This window comes from Cuculus canorus, chromosome 3 (assembly GCF_017976375.1).
Source record: "Cuculus canorus isolate bCucCan1 chromosome 3, bCucCan1.pri, whole genome shotgun sequence".
Classification (NCBI taxonomy): Eukaryota; Metazoa; Chordata; class Aves; order Cuculiformes; family Cuculidae; genus Cuculus; species Cuculus canorus.
The window spans coordinates 68,262,607-68,281,715 of record NC_071403.1 but is presented as its reverse complement, the minus strand read 5'-3'; the positions used below and the strand labels follow the sequence as shown (position 1 = coordinate 68,281,715).

At 45.8% G+C, this 19,109-nt stretch overlaps 2 protein-coding genes across 2 annotated transcripts in view; one reads left to right on the top strand and one right to left on the bottom strand.

The window, feature by feature from the left end:
- The window catches only part of FZD3 (frizzled class receptor 3), a 62,461-nt gene extending 44,904 nt beyond the window's left edge, over positions 1-17,557 (bottom strand). Inside the window, exons 1-2 of the mRNA XM_054063599.1 lie at positions 17,468-17,557; positions 10,492-11,008 (exon numbers count right to left, since the gene is read on the bottom strand). Of these exons, the coding sequence (XP_053919574.1) occupies positions 10,492-10,680 (189 nt within the window). The 5' untranslated portion in view covers positions 10,681-11,008; positions 17,468-17,557. The remainder of the gene's footprint in view (positions 1-10,491; positions 11,009-17,467) is intronic.
- Positions 17,558-17,713: 156 nt separating this feature from the next.
- The window catches only part of FBXO16 (F-box protein 16), a 39,489-nt gene continuing 38,093 nt past the window's right edge, over positions 17,714-19,109 (top strand). The window contains exon 1 of the mRNA XM_009563804.2: positions 17,714-17,789. The gene's annotated coding sequence lies outside the window, so the exon portion shown is untranslated. The remainder of the gene's footprint in view (positions 17,790-19,109) is intronic.

Below are 19,109 nucleotides of genomic sequence, written 5' to 3'. Positions count from 1 at the left end.
GGAATATCATGGCCAAATTAACAAGATGGGAAACAAAATGGGACAGGCGTTGTTAAAAAAGCAATGCTAGGAACTGCAGTGCAAAGACAGACTTACCAATGACAATCAAAATAGAACTTTAACGGTCCTGTATCCAACTTCTAAGTCCACAGAACTAATCTATATCAGACCATAGAGGGAGAGGAGAGTTGGACTGCATACAAGGAAGAAATGTTTTGCTGGGAGGGTGGTGAGGCCCTGGCCCAGGTTGCCCATGGAAGTTGTGATTGCCCCATCCCTGGAGGTGTTAAAGGCCAGGTTGGATGGGGCTTGGAGCAATCTGATCCAGTGGGAGGTGTCCCTGCCCATGGTAGGGAGTTGGAACTGGATGGGCTTTGAGATGCAGTCCCACCCAAACTATTCCATGACTCTATGATTCACCGAGAAACTGGATAGAGAACTGATTCTCAAAGCTAACACAAGCATTTAATGTTTTCCTGAAAAGATGGTGAGTACTCCCCCTGGCTTTGAAGGGCTATGAAGATGGCTTTTAAATGCCTCACAGACAATTGGAAACCACACGACTTCAGGGAGATTGCACTGAGCTGCGGTGTCAGTCGGGCAGCATCAATGGTTCTTCAAAATCATTGAATCATCACAGAGTCACAGAATGGATTGGGGTAGAAGGGACCTTAAAGCCCATCCAGTTCCAACCCCTCTGCTCTGGGCAGGGACACCTCCCAGTGCATCAGGTTACTTGAGGAAATGGCCTTGCTTCTGATAGATATAAAGCTGCTTGCAGCCATGACTGACTCTACAGAGCATTGTCATTTAACTACTCAAAACAGATTCATGCATGTTCCACCTTTCCCAATAACCCTTTTTAAGCCTTCACCAGATGCTACAGAATTAGCCACAATGCAGAGCCATCTGCCTTCATGACCCTGAAAACAAACCTGCTGTGAATAGACGTTAAGATGTAGATCATTCACTTCAAAATGAATCGTTACATCAAATTAATGTTTTTTATATGGTTGCACTAAACTATTAAGGTTAAAATCAATTTCCATACTTCCACTTGAATCATCATCCAGAATTCATCTTTTATTCAAGAAAACATGAATGTGGTGACAGAGTTCATCCTCAATGTGCAAGCAGCAGGTTATCAATCCAACAAAAAAAAAAAAACCAAAAAAACCCAAACCCAAACCCCACTTCTATTCATTTTCTCTCTCTGATTTTGAAAATATTCATGTGGCATCTTGTTCTCATTAGTAAACATAGAAGATGACAGAACAGTGTTTCTAAAATTACTCTCTGGAGAAGGTCTGTTAGCCAGACAAAAGATAGGGAGGGTTTCTAAGACTTGCTATCTACCTCTGATGCTCCAACACTGCCCATATACAGGCAGAAGTTATAACCCTTGGGTTCTTATATTTGTTTGAGAAAGAAGCATCCTTGTAGTATCATACTCTTCCTCCGTGCTGCTCTGCATAGCACAGGACTACAACAGTTTTATTAGGTCCCTGAAGTACGACATGGCCCCTGGAGGACAAAAATCAGAGACTGACTGTGACAGCTCACATGCAACAAGCACCCTTCCCACCTTAAAATGCCAGTTACAGCTCATATCCTCTTCAACTACTGTACTAGGGTGTACCACACACTCAAGAAGGATCTAGGTCCACAAACCCATTCAGTTTGCTGTTTGGGATCTGGGTACCTCTGCACAGAAAAATATCCTCCTGGGTAAGTCCATATTTGACCATCTGATTGCCTGAATTACAATGGTCTCCTATAAATAAGACGCTGCATGCAACAGTAGCCAGAAAGTCCATCTTTTGTGCATCTGTTCATAGAATCATGGAATGGTTTGGGCAGGAAGGGACCTTAAAGCCCATCCAGTTCCAACCTCCAGCCATCGACAGCAACACCCTCCACTGCATCAGGTTGCTCAAAGCCCCACCCAATCTGGCCTTGTATACCTCCAGGAATGGGGCATCCATGACTTCTCTGGGCAACTTGGGTCAGTGCCTCATCACCCTTAGAGTGAAGACTTTCTTCCAAATATCTAATGTAAATTATTGCAACATAGGTACATACGCACAGGTCCGTGCTTTATCTGAACTCAAATGATTATTTCACATGGCTGCTCATCCTGTCCGAGGAGTCCAAATGCCTCAGTGTTCATTGAATATTTAATATTCATTTGGATTGCCTTAATGTTCACGGGACCTTAGTGTGAAAAGGATCAGACTGATGGTCCTGATATGAGACCGTCTAAGGCTGCATTCAAGAAGCAGCTTCTTCCAAAGCCCCATATTACAAAATTACAAACATACTAATTTTTGTATAGATCTGCTTGGGGATGTAACAGCTCTGGTTCTTCCCAAATGGTTCTGACATGCTTAGGATTTCTACCACTTCCGCACAACACTCAAGCTCATGTCAAGACTGAAACTACCATCCGATGCAATTCGAACAGACAAGCTTCAGGTATTCCTAGAATGAGAATTCCTGAGCAGCACTTTATTATTTACTGTTGGAAGGGGTCCAAAGAAGGGCTACAAGGATGATCAGAGGGCTGGAACACCTCCCATACGAGGCCAGGCTGAGAGATTTGAGGTTGCTCAGCCTGGAGAAGAGAAAGCTCCGAGGAGATCTTATTGCGACCTTCCAGTACCTGAAGGGGCTACAAGAAAGCTATGGAGGGACTTTTTATAAAGGTATGTAGTGATAGGATGAGGGGGAATGGCTATAAATTGGAGAGGGACAGATTTAGACTAGACATAAGGAGGAATTTCTTCACAATGAGGGTGTTGAAGCACTGGCACAGGTTCCTCAGGGAAGGTGTGGATGTCCCATCCCTGGAGGTGTTCAAGGCCAGGTTGGATGGGGCCTTGGGCAGCCTCATCTAGTGGGAGGTGTTCCTGCCCATGGCAGGGGGGTTGGAACTGGATGATCTTTAAAGTCCCTTCCAACACAAACCAGTCTATGATTATGGTCTTTTTCACTTTGCCTGTATCCTACAGAATCACCTTTACAATTCCAGCTTTGAGATGTTCTGCTTTAACAATAAAGCAATCTATATCTTTACATGGCAATTTTAAAGATAAAAGTTCAGAGTCAGAATAAGTGAATGGAAAGTAAAGGAAAGAGCAGGCTTTAATCACCTGGTGCACAGCATGCATTCCTATGATCACGTACAGCTCCATTGTTCTGTAGGCAGCATATTCTTATATGCTAAAGAGAAAATTAATCCTTACCGCAAATTAGAGTCTAAGATTAGAGTGCTTACAAAACACCAGCTGATTAAAACCTGCTTTTCCATTAGCTTTGTATTCTTCTATGAGTTTTGGATGCAGAACTGAAGAATACAGAAAGCCAAGGAAAACTGCTGAGATTTAGGAGGGTAAAGTGTATGGGCAAGGCAAAAGAAGATTTGGGGGGGAAGGGATAATGATAGAATTAATGGGGGAAGAAGTTAAACCTTCCACCCTACATCCTTCCCAACCTTCCTGCTCACTATGAAAACAAAGCAAGATGCTTCCCACTTGTAACCAAAAAACCCACACAGAAACAGAAGAGGAATGAGGCAGTGCTACCTCCCAGCGCCACGCTGCATCCCAACATGGATTATCTGAAATCAGTAGTAACATGTGCCTGATGGAAAAGCTGTTTGAGAAACACCACTAAAATGAACTACTTGACCTACTTATACTGCAAAAATCCCTAACCTCTCTCCCAGATGCTAAGACCAGGCTGGGATAGATACAGCTATGTCTTCTTGTTGATGACAGTTTCAAGCATACTTTTCCAATCAAAAAAGACCAAAAAAACCCCAAAACTATGAGTCCAAAGATGACTGTTGGGTGCAGAGAAATAAAAAAATTATTGCCTCAAAAAGGAGACAGTGCTATACACACAGAAATACAGGTAACAAGGGTTTGCAAATCTCGCAGCACGCACTCTGCTCTGCAGCAGGTCAAAAGAATCATCCTCTGCAAGATTCCGTACAAGCAAGAAAACATTAGATTTGAAATGGAATATGAAAAATCAGGTATCATCATAGAATCATGGAATGGTTTGGGTGGGAAGGGATCTTACAGGCCATCCAGTTCCTGAATCCTCTGCAATGGGTAGGGACACCTTCCACTGCATCAGGTTGCTCAAAACTCCATCCAACCTGGCCTTGAACACCTCCAGGGATGGGGCAGCCACCACTTCTCTGGGCAACCTGGGCCAGGGCCTCACCATCCTCACAGGAAAACATTTCTTCTTAAGACCTAATCCAAATCTGCCCTCTTTCAGCTTAAATGTGTTACCCTTTACATTTGTAGTTACGTGTTCTGTGGCAAAGTCCATTAACTACTCACTAGCTCTGCTTCTAAATGTTCGAAACTCTGTGACTGGGTAGATTCTTTATATTAATCCAGTGATTCCCAGCTGGTGAATCCTGCCATGCCGATGGAGTAGGAGTGTATGAGTCAACATTACTCCTCTCTCCTTCCAGCTACCTATCTCACACAACAAAAAACAAATCAACAGAAGGATAACATTCTTCTATTTCCCACTTCACATCTCCCACCTACACCCTCACCAACCGAGCTCTAATACATCTCAAAGTCCCTAGTGCTGCTCTTCTTTGATATGCAAAATGGGAATGGAAGTTGGGGAAGCATGCAAAGGAACGGCACATTATCTCCTCTGCCCATATGGTGACTGTATCATCTCATTTCTGCAGTGTTTCACCTCCGGTATAATCCCAAAAGACAACACTTCTGCATTCACCCAGAAGGACCCATTTAGCCCTCAGCTATGTCTGGTTCCTGTCCTTTAAAGCCTCTTTGACCCCAGTACCATTTTGAGGTCCCATAAAAATCAGGGTAAAGAGAAGGAAGTGCTGGCAGTATATTTAACTGCAAAAAGGCTGGCAATCATCTTATTAAACCACTTCTCTTCCTGAGTGACAAATGACTTAATGGTGCGCTCCCAGGCTCCAACAGCCCACCAACAGTTAAATGCTCCCTGATAAAATATATTTGTCTACAAAAACTGAATTAAGGTAGATAAAAACCACTGCTTGCTCGTCTTACGCATAAGCAAATCCTTCAAGGCCAGAGGAATATTAAGTGAAAAAGGGACTGGAAATCATTCTTCACACTGTAGCAATAATAATCCACAAGATGAGTAAACAAGGTCAGGTCCCTCAGGGGGACAGAGGTAATTTAACTTCTCTGCTGTCAGTGCCTCGCTCAGCACAGGATCTGTGTCACACAGTGGAACCAGGGCAGCAGCACAGTGCAACATCATCTCAGTGTCACACTGTCATCACAAAGGTAGTCAGAGGACAGTTGTAGCAGCACAGCCAAGACAGGCTATGCTGGGTGGTTTCTGTAACAAAACAACATGCTAGCAGACCATAGAAAATGTAAAAAATACCTTAAAATGCTAAAAAAAGGAATGTTTTACAGACCAGGATGGAGCAGATGAAAGGAATGATCCTCTCAAGTCGAGCCAGGAGGCATGACGCCGCTGCCACGATGTGCACAGCAGCCACACTGTGCAGAACTGCAGGGCACGGCAGCTCCAGCTCCAGCTCCGTCCCACCTGGACAGCTTGCAGGGAGAGAGCTCCAAGGATAACTGCCCCTCACACCCACCATCTCATATTGCCATGCTCTGCTGGGACTGGTGTGTTTGTACCAACAAGGATTGCTCCTTCTATAAGGAAGCAGATGTAAAGATGATCTGAGGGCTGGAGCACCTCCCATACAAGGACAGGCTGAGAGAGTTGGAGTTGTTCAGCCTGGAGAAGAGGAGGCTGCAGGGAGACCTTACAGCAGCCTCCCAGTACTGAAAAGGACTCCAGGAAAGCTGGGGAGGGGCTCTTGATCAGGGAGTGAGGGGATGGGATGAAGGCGAATGGTTTGAAGCTGAAAGAGGGGAGATTGAGATGAGATTTTAGGCAGAAAGGTCTTTCTGTGAGGGTGGTGAGGTCCTGGCCCAGGTTGCCCAGAGAAGTGGTGGCTGCCTCATCCCTGGAGGTGTTCAAGGCCAGGTTGGATGGAGCTTGGAGCAATATGATCCAGTGGGTGGTGTCCCTGCCCATGGCTGGGGGGGACGTAACTGAGCTTTGAAATCCATTCCGACCAAACCATTCCATGATTCTATGACTCCACCTCTGCTACAGCCAAGTGGATGTTAACACAGGTTGGAAGTGCAGCCAGTATTTGTCTCCTATCAAAAGGAGTCAGTGTCTTTAAAAATACTTGGGGAAAAATAATGCTCCAGGCACTTGCATGCAGCAAGCCCTCCCTTCAGTCTCCCTGGATTAAAGCAGGCCTTGCGGATGCAGCACAGCAGAAAGCTTAAGGCATTATTTTTCATAGGAGTAAATAAAGGCATAGGAATGGATTATAGCATGCACCAGTACACGCTAAGAGGGAATCATTATGTAATACCCTGTTCCTCTTTGTTTTATTAAGACTGTTAATACCAATATTGCTGCAACATAACAAGACAACACTGAAGATGTGACTTAGAATCATAGAATAGTTTGGGTTGGAAGGGACCATAAAGCCCATTCAGTTCCAGTCCCCTGCCATGGGCAGAGACACCTCCCACTGCATCAGGTTACTCAAAGCCCCATCCAACCTGGCCTTCAACATCTTGAGAAACAGGGCATTGACAACTTCTCTGGGCAACCTGTGCCTGCGCCTCCCCACCCTCCCAGGAAAACATTTCTTCCCAAGATATTATCTAAATCTCCTCTCTTTCAGCTTCAAACCATTCCCCTTCATCTCAGCCCCGCAATCCCCAATTAAGCGCCCCTCCCAGATTTCCTGGAGCTCCTTTCAAGCACTGGAAGCTGCTCTAAGGTCTCCCAGCAGCCTTCTCTTTTCCAGGCTGAACAAGCCCGACTTTCTCAGACCTATCCTCATATGGGAGGTGCTGCAGCCCTCTGATCATCTCCGTGGCCTCCTCTGGACTCTTTGTAACAGATCCTTGTTCCTCCTTAGCTGAGGACTCCGGATTCTTATTTATATATATATATAAAAATATATATAAAAGCAAGCAAGCATATTTGATTTTACTTTAATTGTAAAGTAATCGTGTTAGCTCAAGAGCTCAATAAGGCAACTTGTTGATTTTTTGAGTTTTCAAGAAATAATAATAAATAAGCTTTTAAACAGTTCCTTCAGTGAAAGAATCACTGGAATGGGAAGAGAAGAACACGGAATTTATTGATGGCCAGTCAACAGCTGTAGTAGTTCTCTTTTTCTGCTTCACATTCACTTGTTTTTGTATTGGACTCTTCCAGTACAAACGAATGGAATTATTCTTATTGGTTTTATTAGGAACTGTTGTGAAAAAGTGGTTCTGAGGACATGTAAGATTTACAAGGCCTTCCCGCCCCAACACAGAACATGAATCCCACCGTTTCTGATGCTGTATTATATTGTGCTCATAGCAATTAGGGAGGGCTTGGAGAGGAGATATTTACCAGATAATGTCACATTGTAAGTTTTAACAGACTTCATTCATCTCAAAATTCAAGTGCTCCATCCATCTGACTGCAACACTAAACAGTGGCTAAAAAGCCAAATAATAAAAGCTTCCTTCTCACTAAGTACCAATTTAAGGGACAATCTAGGCTGACACAAAGAGTGGAAGTATGAAAACCTGTGGCTTTTCATTCCATTTTCCCCTGCTCAACCCGCTAATAACCTCTGCAGTGGAGGTGCTGGCCCCTGCACAGTGAATTTAAGCTTGAGAATAGCCTCGTTTCCTTGCACACATTTTCCATGGAGCATTCAGCAACAGCCAGAGCCCATCCCCACAGTTAAACCACTGCCCTATATGCTCCTTACGCTGGCAGCGGGGTGCACTGTACATACGCCCACACAACCAACACACCCGTGCTAAGTTTAAGAATGCCTTTGGCATTGAGCTAGTATCCAAACTGCAGCACCACAGTATTTCGTGCAAGCTAATTTAAGCGATTAAGTTGAGCTCGATAGCACGGAGTGCAGAGAAGTAGCATTCATGTCTCCGCTGTTTCTCTCTCTGCAGCAGAAAACCATTTCACAAAGGTAAGAACATTTACACCACTTATTCCAGCTCAGACCAAGGGTCCATGTAATTACTGCTCTGCTTCCAACCACCGACATAAATAGGCCATTAGGGAAAATGGTATTTTTGACAGTTGTCTGAAATCATTGCTTCAACACGCAACAAAAGCCAGAGAGACGAACATAATGTTGGCCATTACTAGAAAGCTACTAGCAGGAAAAAGCATGTGTTTATGAAAAAAAAAAAATCCCTTGTGTGCCCACATCTGGAGCAGGGTGCCCACATCTGCAGCCACCACATGAAGAAGTACTTTGTCTCTAACCTGTGTTAGACCAGTTTCCTGCTAGTTTCATTTAATATCCTTTCATCCCAGGATTGTGCAATACTGGGCTGCAGCTAAATCCTGTTACACTTGTGATTTTGGAAATCTTGGGTTTATCCCTTAGGCTCTTCCTCTCTAAATCAAAGTGTTCCAGCTCTTTGGGCTTTCTTCCTGCAATTCAGCTACTTCATTCCTGTAATAATGATTTTAGTTACATTTCTCTGTCCCTTTTTCGAGCCTTGTCCTTGCTGAGATGTGGAGATGAGAATCACAGAAGCATAGAATGGTACTTTTGGGTTGGATCCAGTTCCAACTCATCTGCCGTGGGCAGGGACACCTTCCACTGGATCAAGTTGCTCTAAGCCTCACCCAGCCTGGACTTGAACACCTCCAGGGACAACTCCATTCTGACCTCAGCTGTAAGGTGCTCACAGCAGTATCAGCAGGTTCTCACCTTACCGCCTGTCTTCTCTTCCAAGACCATGTAAGAAAATGCTGAACAGATCCCAAAAGCCTTCCACTGATAATATACCTGCACTCCAAGAGGTGACTATCTACTTCTCTCACCACCAATACCAAACGCCGCTGTCTCTACAACTCTGCAAGTCAAGTCCCAGAAATCTTCAGTCCAGTTGTTTTCACCAGTTCCTTTCATATCCTTAGCTCCACCTTTCAGAGACTAAATAGACTGTATCCACCTAGCTGTTCACAGCGTTCTCTTGTTAAACTTGCTTACTTGCTTTGGCTTCATTTTTCCTTCTTACAGTTTCATCTTCAAAGGTCCTCAGAAATTACCAGAACCAAGTCTAATATATAATTAATTCCCATTGCAACGTAGTTAATATAATTGGAATCCTTAGCCACATCCAAAGGGGCTGCTGCAATGCAAGTCCATAGTTCTTTCAAACAAAGAAAATTTAAGGGTAAAAACCTCTATTTTCTTCTGAGAGTGAAACGTCTGTCAAGCCTGGATCACAAATCTTCCAAAGAAAGACTACAGAAAGCCTTGGCTTTGTAGTATTTAACAAGAACAATTAAATTACATTTCCGTATTGTTACGAAGAGCAGTCAAAGATGAAAACATACGATTACTCTTTCTGTTCTCAGTTTACACAGCACAGCATATCTACCAGAGAGGATTCCCAAGCACTTCAAAAATACAAATAAACCTTATCTGCACAAACCTTTCATGAAAATATGAACAAGCTGACAGCAAGACTTGCCTAATATTCTAAATTTCCATCAATCTTAGTCAGATCACAGAATACCGAGTAAGGAAACTCCTTAGGCAGAGTGGCAAGATAGCAAACAGACTGAAATGAAGTTTAAACTCTTGTACAAACCAGAATGTAGATAAAGAGAGACTAAATGTGTGGTTGGAGTCCCATCAGGAAAGCTCTCCAAAGAAAGGTTAGAAATCTATCAGTGGAAATGGGCTGGTTTTTTTTAAGAAGGAGATAACTACTACGGGTAAGTTCAAAGAAAGTTCCAAGGGAGAAGAGTAGCAGTGATAAGGTACCATTATGACAAAGACAGTGCAACGTCTAAAAGTTTGCCTGGATATAGAACAGAAACAGGTTAATGAAACTGCCCGCAAGACAACTGACCTTGCAGCTGAGAAAAGCAGCACTAATAAATGAGCAATTTGCATTATTTTCATCATATGTCTTATTTTTCTCATTTTTGTCACACCAAATTTTAGGTGAGTAAGAAAAGGCAAAATATAACAAAGGCCAAATACAACAAAGACACCAAAGAATGCAGTCTTCAGAACTAACACTCCGCTGTTCATCGTTCAGGATGCTGGTTTCTGGCATTTAGTTAAGTGACAGACCATTCAAAACATGCATTTGTGATCTGCCTAAATATCTGAAGTAACAGACTGACACAAACACACCCAGAGTATTTCACACTCAGTTATACCAAATTAAGAAATCACAGAATATTTTAGTATATATTACCACACATCTTTTGCAAGTGGTATGTGGCTTTATATTTAAATCATCTTTATTATTTCATTTTTATTTCTAATAGAAATGTCTTCCTGGATTCTGCTAGCAATTATTTGTCAACTAAAGGCCAAAACCACACATATTGCAGAAAAAAAGATCTTACCTCCATTGCCAATGCCGCTGTTTGCTGGTCATAGTGATTCAGAAGGTTAGGCATGAAGGTGGTATTGTAAGGCAGATCCTGGCACATCCGCAAGATGATGGGCTCGCAGGAAAACAAACTGTGCCCTCTTGTGTGCCCCACCAACATATCCAAAAGCCAAAGGTAACAGAACATCCAGCTAAAAGCCATCCTTCCACACTGGGAGCAGGGCCAGTTACTGAGCCCAGTCCGAAAACTCTTTCAACTGCTCGTGTACCTTTGGATTTCACTTCAGTGGTGATATTTGCAGTCCTTGTTTGAGGTTGTCCAAAAGTGTAATACTCTTTGTGTACAACATGGTTGGCTCGGGCCAGAAGATGATGTATTTGAGACAGACGCGTGAGAAACTTCGACTTTTCTTTTCTTGTTGTTACACAGCACAATGAGGTTAAGGAATTACCATGTTTAACCACATTCCCACACAATTGACCCCATCGTGACAGAACAGCAGTTGAGTTACCTTCGTTTGTTAGAGAACCTAGAACAAAACACACAACAAACAGGATACAGTAAAGAGCCCTGGAATTGATTGAAGATTTTAGCTCTCAACAGCCTGTCAGACAAATCTCTTCAAGTTCTCACGTGCAAGACTAGAGGATCCCTTGACCAGTTTTCATCCTGAATTCAGACTATTTCTGGTAGGAAAAAGCCAGTACACCGTAAGGCTTGGGAAGGTGAAAAAGAGGAATGTATTTACTACAAAGACAATATTTTTAGAAAACCCCACACTTAAACGAATCACGTGAGCATTACAATTGTTTGACCACACTGAAACCAAGCTACTTATGACTCAGCATCTCCACTGGGACATGTGCAGCGATAGCATCTCTTTAGCTGCCTGGCCTCGTAGCTTCTGCTGAATAATTATAAAACACAAACAAAGCAGTCACTACCACCAACGCACAAGTCTCAGCTTGCAGAGATGAAGCCCAACAGGCTACAGTCATGGCTTGGCTATCTGTCATTTTAGTTCAACTGTAAACAGATGTTTTGTTGTCTCTAACTCATTTTACTTGTACACCTATAGAATCACAGAATGGATTGGGTTGGAAGCAACCTTAAAGCCTACCCAGTTCCAACCCCACTGCCATGGGCAGGGACACCTCCCACTGGATCAGGTTCCTCAAAGCTCCATCCAGCCTGTCCCTGAACATCTCCAGGGATGGGGCATCCATGACTTCACTGAGCAATCTGGGCCACCTTCACAGGAAAACATTTCTTCCTAAAATCTCATCTCAATCTCCGCTCTTTCAGCTTTAAAACACTAACCCTTGTCCTATCTCTGCATTCCCTGATCAAGAGCCCCTCCCCAGCTTTTCTGTAGGCCCCCTTTAAGTATTCCAAGTAGCTCGCATCGTTCTTTGCAGAAATATTCACAACAGCCAAGGATAAGCCAGCAGACAGCACTCTTCGACTACCCATTTCTCCACACACTCTCGAAGATGGGAACAGCACAGGCAGCTGCGCACAGTTTTTCTGCCAGTTCCACTCTATCTACTGCACCAATTGAATCAGCGGCTGTTTCCCGGGGCTGGTTCTAGATTTTCTCAGCACTGAGGGACTAGAGTAGAAAAAGCAGAGCACTTTTGTGCTCATCAACTGGAGAAACAATCTTGGAAACTGCAGGCTAAAGCATGGAGAAAGCTGACAGAGCCTTAAGAGTACAAAGAGGCCCTTTCCTTACAACGATTTTGTCTTACAGCAATGAACTCTGCACAATTTTGTCCATAACCACCTGCTTTAGGAACAATTATGGTTTGCACTTCAAGGTAATAGAAATTTAGACACTCTGTTTGAACCAGAAACCCCAAGTCCTCCTTCAATATTCACACGAGTAGACAATCACAAATTTGAACAGACTTCCAATCTGAGAGAGTCATGTTGTTCCTTAGATATTCTGGAAGGGAAATAAATTCTGTATCTCAGAGACGGAAAAAAGTTTTTTCCTTTCTCTCTAATGTAAACTTAGTGAGAGATACAAAAGGCTTAATACCAGACAATGAAAACAGCTATCATAGAATCACAGAACGGTTTGGGTTGGAAGGGACCTTGTAGCCCAGCCAGTTCCAATGCCCTGCCATGGGCAGGGACACCTCACACTGAATCAGGTGGCTCAAAGCCCCATCCAATCTGGCCTTGAACATCTCCAGGGATGGGGCAGCCACAATTTCTCTGTGTAACCTGGGCCAGGGCTCCACCACCCTCACAGGAAAACATTTCTTCCTAAGATCTCATCTCAGTCTCCCCTCTTGCAGCTGAAAACCACTCCCCCTTCTCCTGTCCCTGCACTCCCTGATCAAAAGCCTCTCCCAGCTTTCCTGGAGCCCCTTTCAGTACTGGGAGGCTGCTCTAAGGTCTCCCTGCAGCCTTCTCTTCTCCAGGCTGAACAAGCCCAACTCTCAGCCTGTCCTTGTATGGGATTTGCTCCAGCCCTTGGATCATTTTCGTGGCCTCCTCTGGACCTATTCTAACAGATCTATGTCCTTCCTGTGCTGAGGAGTCCAGAACTGAACAAAGGGCTCCAGGTGAGGTCTCACTGGGGGAGAACAGCGCAGGAGAATCTCCTTCCCTTGCCCTGCTGGTCCCACTGCTTTGGATGCATCCCAGGACACCATCTGGCTTTCTGTGCTGCAGGGGCACAATCCCAGCTCATGCTGAGCTTTTCACCCACCAACACTCCCAAGTCCTTCTCTTCTGCACACACACTTTTGTTTACATAGGTCTATCTTATGGTTAGAAAAATTAAACACCATATCCCCCTTCAGACCTGCACAGACTTTGCAGGACGGACTAGATAAGGTTGAGAGGTTCCTTCCAACCTAAACAATTCTCTGTTTCTCTTTAAGCCCACATGAGGCAACGTTTCTGCTGTAGCTGTTCAAGACAGGCTGATAAAAACAAGCACGCAAATAGGAAGAAGACCAAGATGCTAAACATAACCGTCCGTGTTAAACGAAGCTCATCGGCAACTCGCTTGCTCTCTCACAGGTACTGATGGGGAATCCACATTCTAAGCAGCACTGGAGTACATAAAAAAAGCACACACACAGTAAAACTATTTCCAACCCAGGAAAGGCAGAAAAGAGAAGTATCTACACCTTAGTGCAGGTGGTAAAACGAACTAGCACAGATCAAATCACAACATCTCACCTCTACTCTGAAGCAAGCAAGCATTGCTGTGAAGAGCAGTCAACACGTTGAATTTAAAAGATCAAAATTAGCCACAATATGCAAAATTTGCACATCTAACCACAGCTGATTCCAGTCTAATCTCAAGTTCATATGGCCTGGGAAAGCCGTATGTCTTTCAGACTGAAAGAAGCCATTTTGCAGACTGAATTTTCAAGAATTTGGTGCCTCTCTCAAGAAAACCCCAAGACTTGAACTATCCCATCTTCCAGGCAGCATTACTTAACTGTAAAGCTTTCCATGTATTCCAACACTGTAACCAGATCCCACGTTTTAGACAGACAAAACCAATTCCTAGCCACCTTTGCACAAGGTGCCAGATCCCTCTTGAATTCAGCCTCTTCCTTTTGACATTTTACTAACAGCTTCCCAAGGAAAAGAAGCCCTTTCAGTTTGTTGTCATCTCCAGAACACAGGCTTCAAGCAATTTTTTTCCCTTTTCCCAAACTCTTTGGCCACCAACTCCAACTTTTCGCAACAACTTCAGCAACGTCAACTTGCAGTGTGGATTACCTAAAGCCAAGACAGAATTAAATCTGGACATCCAAAGATGTCAAAGACAACAGGAAAAGTTTCTATAGGTGTGTCAATGATAAAAGGAAGACTAGGGACAATGTGTGCCCTCTTCGCAAGGAAATGGGAGACCTGGTTTCCCAGCATATGGAGAAGGCTGAGGTAATCAATGACTTTTTTTGCCTCAATCTTCAGAGCAAGGGCACCAGCTCAAGCTGTAGAAGGCAAAGGCAGGGACTGGGAGATCGAAGAACTCTGGGAGAGGATTAGGTTGAAGACCAGCCAAGGAACTTGAAGGTACACAAGTCCATGGGACCTGATAAGCTGCAGCTGTGGGTCCTGAGGGAACTGGCAGACGAATTTGCTAAGCTGCAGTGGCACAGGTCAGGATCTAGACTCTTGGGAAAATCTCCAAGAACAAATCATCATATTAATGACATTCAAAGCATAGGTTCCAAAGAAATCCACCCATCCTTTGACTTCCCCACAACCTCAAACTGAAAAAAACATGCAAAAAACAAAACTCAACAAGCCATGAAAAGCTCTAACTGTGCAAAAACCAGAAAAAAAAATTCCTTTCAGGACTCTTCTATTTTATGCTTCAGATCTTATTACTCCACAGTATCATAAAGGAAATTAAGAATGCATTTACTGGAGCCAGAAAAGAAGGTCAGATTTTACAGCCTAGTCATGGAAAGAAAAATTCAGGTGAAATTAAGGAAGACAGACAACCACGTTATTGCGAAAGGAGACTAGAGTTTTGCAAATGAGTATATAGACGACCTATTATTTGGTGTAGACAGATGAATGCTGTAATAAGCAACCTTCAGTGTCAAGATAGTTTCTTGCCACAGATCCAGTTCTGTATCCTCTTTGTTAACCCTCTACATATAAAAATAACCACAAAATTTCATATGTATATATACCCAAAATAAAACACTTTCAGTGACACCTGGGATAAAAGAGGAGGGGATACCTACCCATCTACCCCAAGGCACTACAAAAAAAAACTGTGGGCAAAAGGGGTAGGAAACAGCTCGTTTGTTCGTGTGGTTACAGATTTTTACATTATTTATAACTGTAAGAAGCCCATCCAATTCCTTCTGTAAAGAATAAATTGAGGCATGCACAGACAACTGCTATAACGAGTGAAAATCATGAAATGAAAGGGTTGATTCCCACAGGTGATATTTTTTTTTTCCAAATACATTTCGAAGTTATTAAGGAAGCAGTGAGAAAAAAACTCATCAGGCTTCAGAAAGAAAGTACGTAGGTAAATTAATCACAGCTCTGTGTCCCAGAGAAATGGGGTGATAAACCAACAAACTAGACTCCTCCTGCACCAGAGAAGAGAATGTCACCTTCGTCATTCCCCACCCCATTCAGATCACGGAGAAAGGAAAGGGACTCTCTCATTGCATACAAGCACTGGCAGCGTTTCCCCAACCCATTCCCACCCACATGAAGGCACAAAAGGAGAATACATTATTCTCCCAACTCCATTTTAATTAGTTGGCGGGAAAGAAACTCCAGCTAGACTCCTCTGTTCCACTTCTGTTACATGTTAAAGGAGAACCACACAATAATCCCACATACCCTCTATTTCAGTGGGGAAACCACAGAGGAAATAGAACACACGCTGCACTCTGCTGCTCTTCCATGCTCCTCCTCACTGTACTACAGGACAGAATGAAGGGATGTGCAGCCTCTCCTCTTCCCAGGGACACCACCATCATCCCTGCTCTGATCCCAGCAGGAAGGATAAAAGGCAAAAGCTCTTTTTGGTTAGATTCTCTATGTATACAGGGGGACAGGTCTAGCATCTCTCTCCATTCGAGTTCATACTGTGTGACAAGCTAAAGGAACCATAGGGATAGCCAGCCATCATCCCTGGGATTGGAAGAGAAGGGAGGGTACAGGCTGGACTAGCACCCACTTTGCCTTGGAATCCTGTGATTTAAAGGCAAAACAAACAAGTGCGCACACAGGACTAGCATCCGCGTGGAACCCAAAGGAAAAGGACGGCTATCTGAGTACATAAGAGCATCCCTCTGGGTCCCCATGGCATTGCAAAAGGGGGAAGAGAGCATGTGGATAGAGCTCGCATCCCTCCTGCGCTGCAAGTGGAAACAGGAGAGGGAGGCAAGAATGAGACAAGCATCCCTGTCTTCTTGGGTCACTGCTACCACACTGCAACACTAACAGTGGTGGGAAGCCTGGGATTAACACATCTAGGATCACCAATGCACTGTGGAGGGGGGAATGGCACCCCTCTTCCTCGGGGACATTGCATCCCCTCTCCTTCTGGACCCACACACAGCAAGGAGAAGGGGATGCACATGGACTCAATATTCCTCCCCCAGGGCAGTGCCAGGGAGAGGGCTTGGCACTGGCAACCTCTCCCCTTGGGTCCCTTAGGGAAAGATGGGGGAAATGCATAGACCAAGCAGTGGACCAGCATCCACCGGCCCCGAAGCACTGCTGAGGCAGAGAGGGGGGATCCAGCATGTCCAGAGCATTCCCTTTCCTTCTCGATCCACACACAGCAAGGAGAAAGGGATGCACACAGACTCTCATCCCTCCCCCACGAGAGAGACCCTGAGATTCCCATCTCCTTCCCTTGGGTACAGAAAGGAAAGGGAAGGGAAAGGCAGGGGCTGAGCATTCCCTTCTCCCAGCGGGAATGCCGGCAGCCCCCGGGGGCCGCTGAGACAGAGACGGGGATCCAGAGCGTCCCCTTTCCTTCTGGATCCACACGCAGTAAGGAGAAATAGATGCACATGGGCTCACATCCCTCCCCCAGGGCACTGCCAGAGAAAGGAAGGAGAGGACCCAGCCCCTCCAGCGCATCCTGGATCCACACGCAGCAAGGAGAAAAGGATGCACATGGGCTCACACCCCTCTCCCAGGGCTTCGCGATCCGCATCCCCTCCCTTTGGGTCCCTAATGGGAAGCGAAGGGAAGGGAAACGCACGGGCTAAGCATCCCCTTCTCCCGGCGGGAATGTGGGGGGCGATCCCGCTCGGCACAGGGCGAGCATCCCTCGCCCTTCAGTCGCCGCCACCGCATCGCATCGGACGACCAGGGGACGCTCCGTAGCCGCCGCCGCCGCCCCCCACCCCGCGCCGGGAGCGGCTCCTGCTGCTCCCCACGACCGCTATGGAGGCGTACACCCCGTGCCCATCCGCGGGCAGAGCCTATGCCCGCATCCCTGCATCCCGCATCCCCCCAGTACCTCCGCGCGCGGCTCCGACCGCTCCCACGTCCTCGCAGGTGGCGGCGCTGGGGCAGCGCGCCCCGCCCCTCTCGCGCGCCCCGCCCCTCGCTCCCTCCTAGCCAATCAGAATGCCCTCCTCCCTCCCAGCCAATCAAAACGCCCCTTTCTCCCTATGAGCCAATCAGATTTCTTCTTCCCTCCCCTCCTCTCCGAGCCAATCAGAACGCGTGACCCGGCGCGTTGCTAAGTAGATCGGAGCCTCCCCGCCTGGGCGCCGCGAGCTGATTGGCTGGAGGCGGGTGCCATAGAGACGGGAAAGCGACCTCGCGGGAGAAGGGAGGTGAGGAGGGACCGAGCGCATCCTCGGCGGGGTTGGAGGGGGCACCTAAGGGTGGGGGGAAACCTGGGCGGCAGAGGGGATCCAGAGGGACCGGGGATGCTGGGGTGGGGGGCGATGCGACCTCATGGAGTTCAACACGGGCAAGTGCAAGGTCCTGCTCCTGGGTCAGGGCAATCCCAAACGCAAGGTGGGCAGAGAATGGATTCGGAGCATCCCTGAGGAGAAGGACTTGGAGTGCTGGGGCATGAGAAGCTCCCCATGAGGCTGCAATGGGTGCTCGCAGCCCAGAAAGCCAAACCATGTCCAGTCTAAACTTCTTCTCTTTCGGTTTAAAGCCATCATCTCTTGTCCCATTGCTACAGGCCTGGCTAAAAAATTTCTCCCCATCTTTCTTATAAGCCTCCTTTACATATTGAAAGGTCTTGGATTCACCTCCCACTGGATCAGGTTGCTCAAACCTCAACCAACCTGGCCTTGAACACCTCCAGGGATGGGGCAGCCACCACTTCTCTGGGCAACCTGGGCCAATGCCTCACCACCCTCACAGGGAAACATTTCTTCCTAACATCTCATCTCAGTCTCTCCTCTTGCGGCTGAGAACCATTGCCCCTCATCCTATCCCTGCACTCCCTGATCAAGAGCCCCTTCCCAGCTTTCCTGGAGCCTCTTTCAGTACTGGAGGCTGCCCGCAGCCTACTCTTCTCCAGGCTGAACAACCCCAACTCTCTCAGCCTGTCTTTGTATGAGAATCAATACTGATCAATACTTTTCCTGGGCGTAATGTCACGGGGACTGTGCAGGGCTGTAACTGCTCCTGGGAGGATGCTGGCCTTGCATGGCACAAGGAGACTGATATGGAGCAGGGACAGGAGTCAGTGTGTCTGGGCTCTGAGGAGATCTCAGAGAATATCTGTAACAAGGACACAGAGGAGGTGTCAGTGTGTTCTCCCAAGTAATAATTGATAGGATGAGAGGAAATGGCCTAAAGTTGTGCCAGGCGAGGTTTAGACTGGATATTAGGAACAATTTCATTACTGCAAGAGTGGTTCAGCCCTGGCAGAGGCTGCCCAGGGCAGTGGTGGAATCACCATCCCTGGAGGGGTTCAAAAAAATGTGTGACCGTGGCATTTTGGACATGGTTTTCAGGCACAGTGGAGTTGGGGTGATGACTGGACTGAATGAGCTTAGAGGTCTTTTCCAACCTTAATGTTTCTTTGATTCTGTAGGAGGATCTCTTTCACATTATCTTCTCTGCCCAGAGCTATCCTCATTCATTATTCCATTTTGAATGCCTTATAGTTTAGCCTCCATTCAAGACTG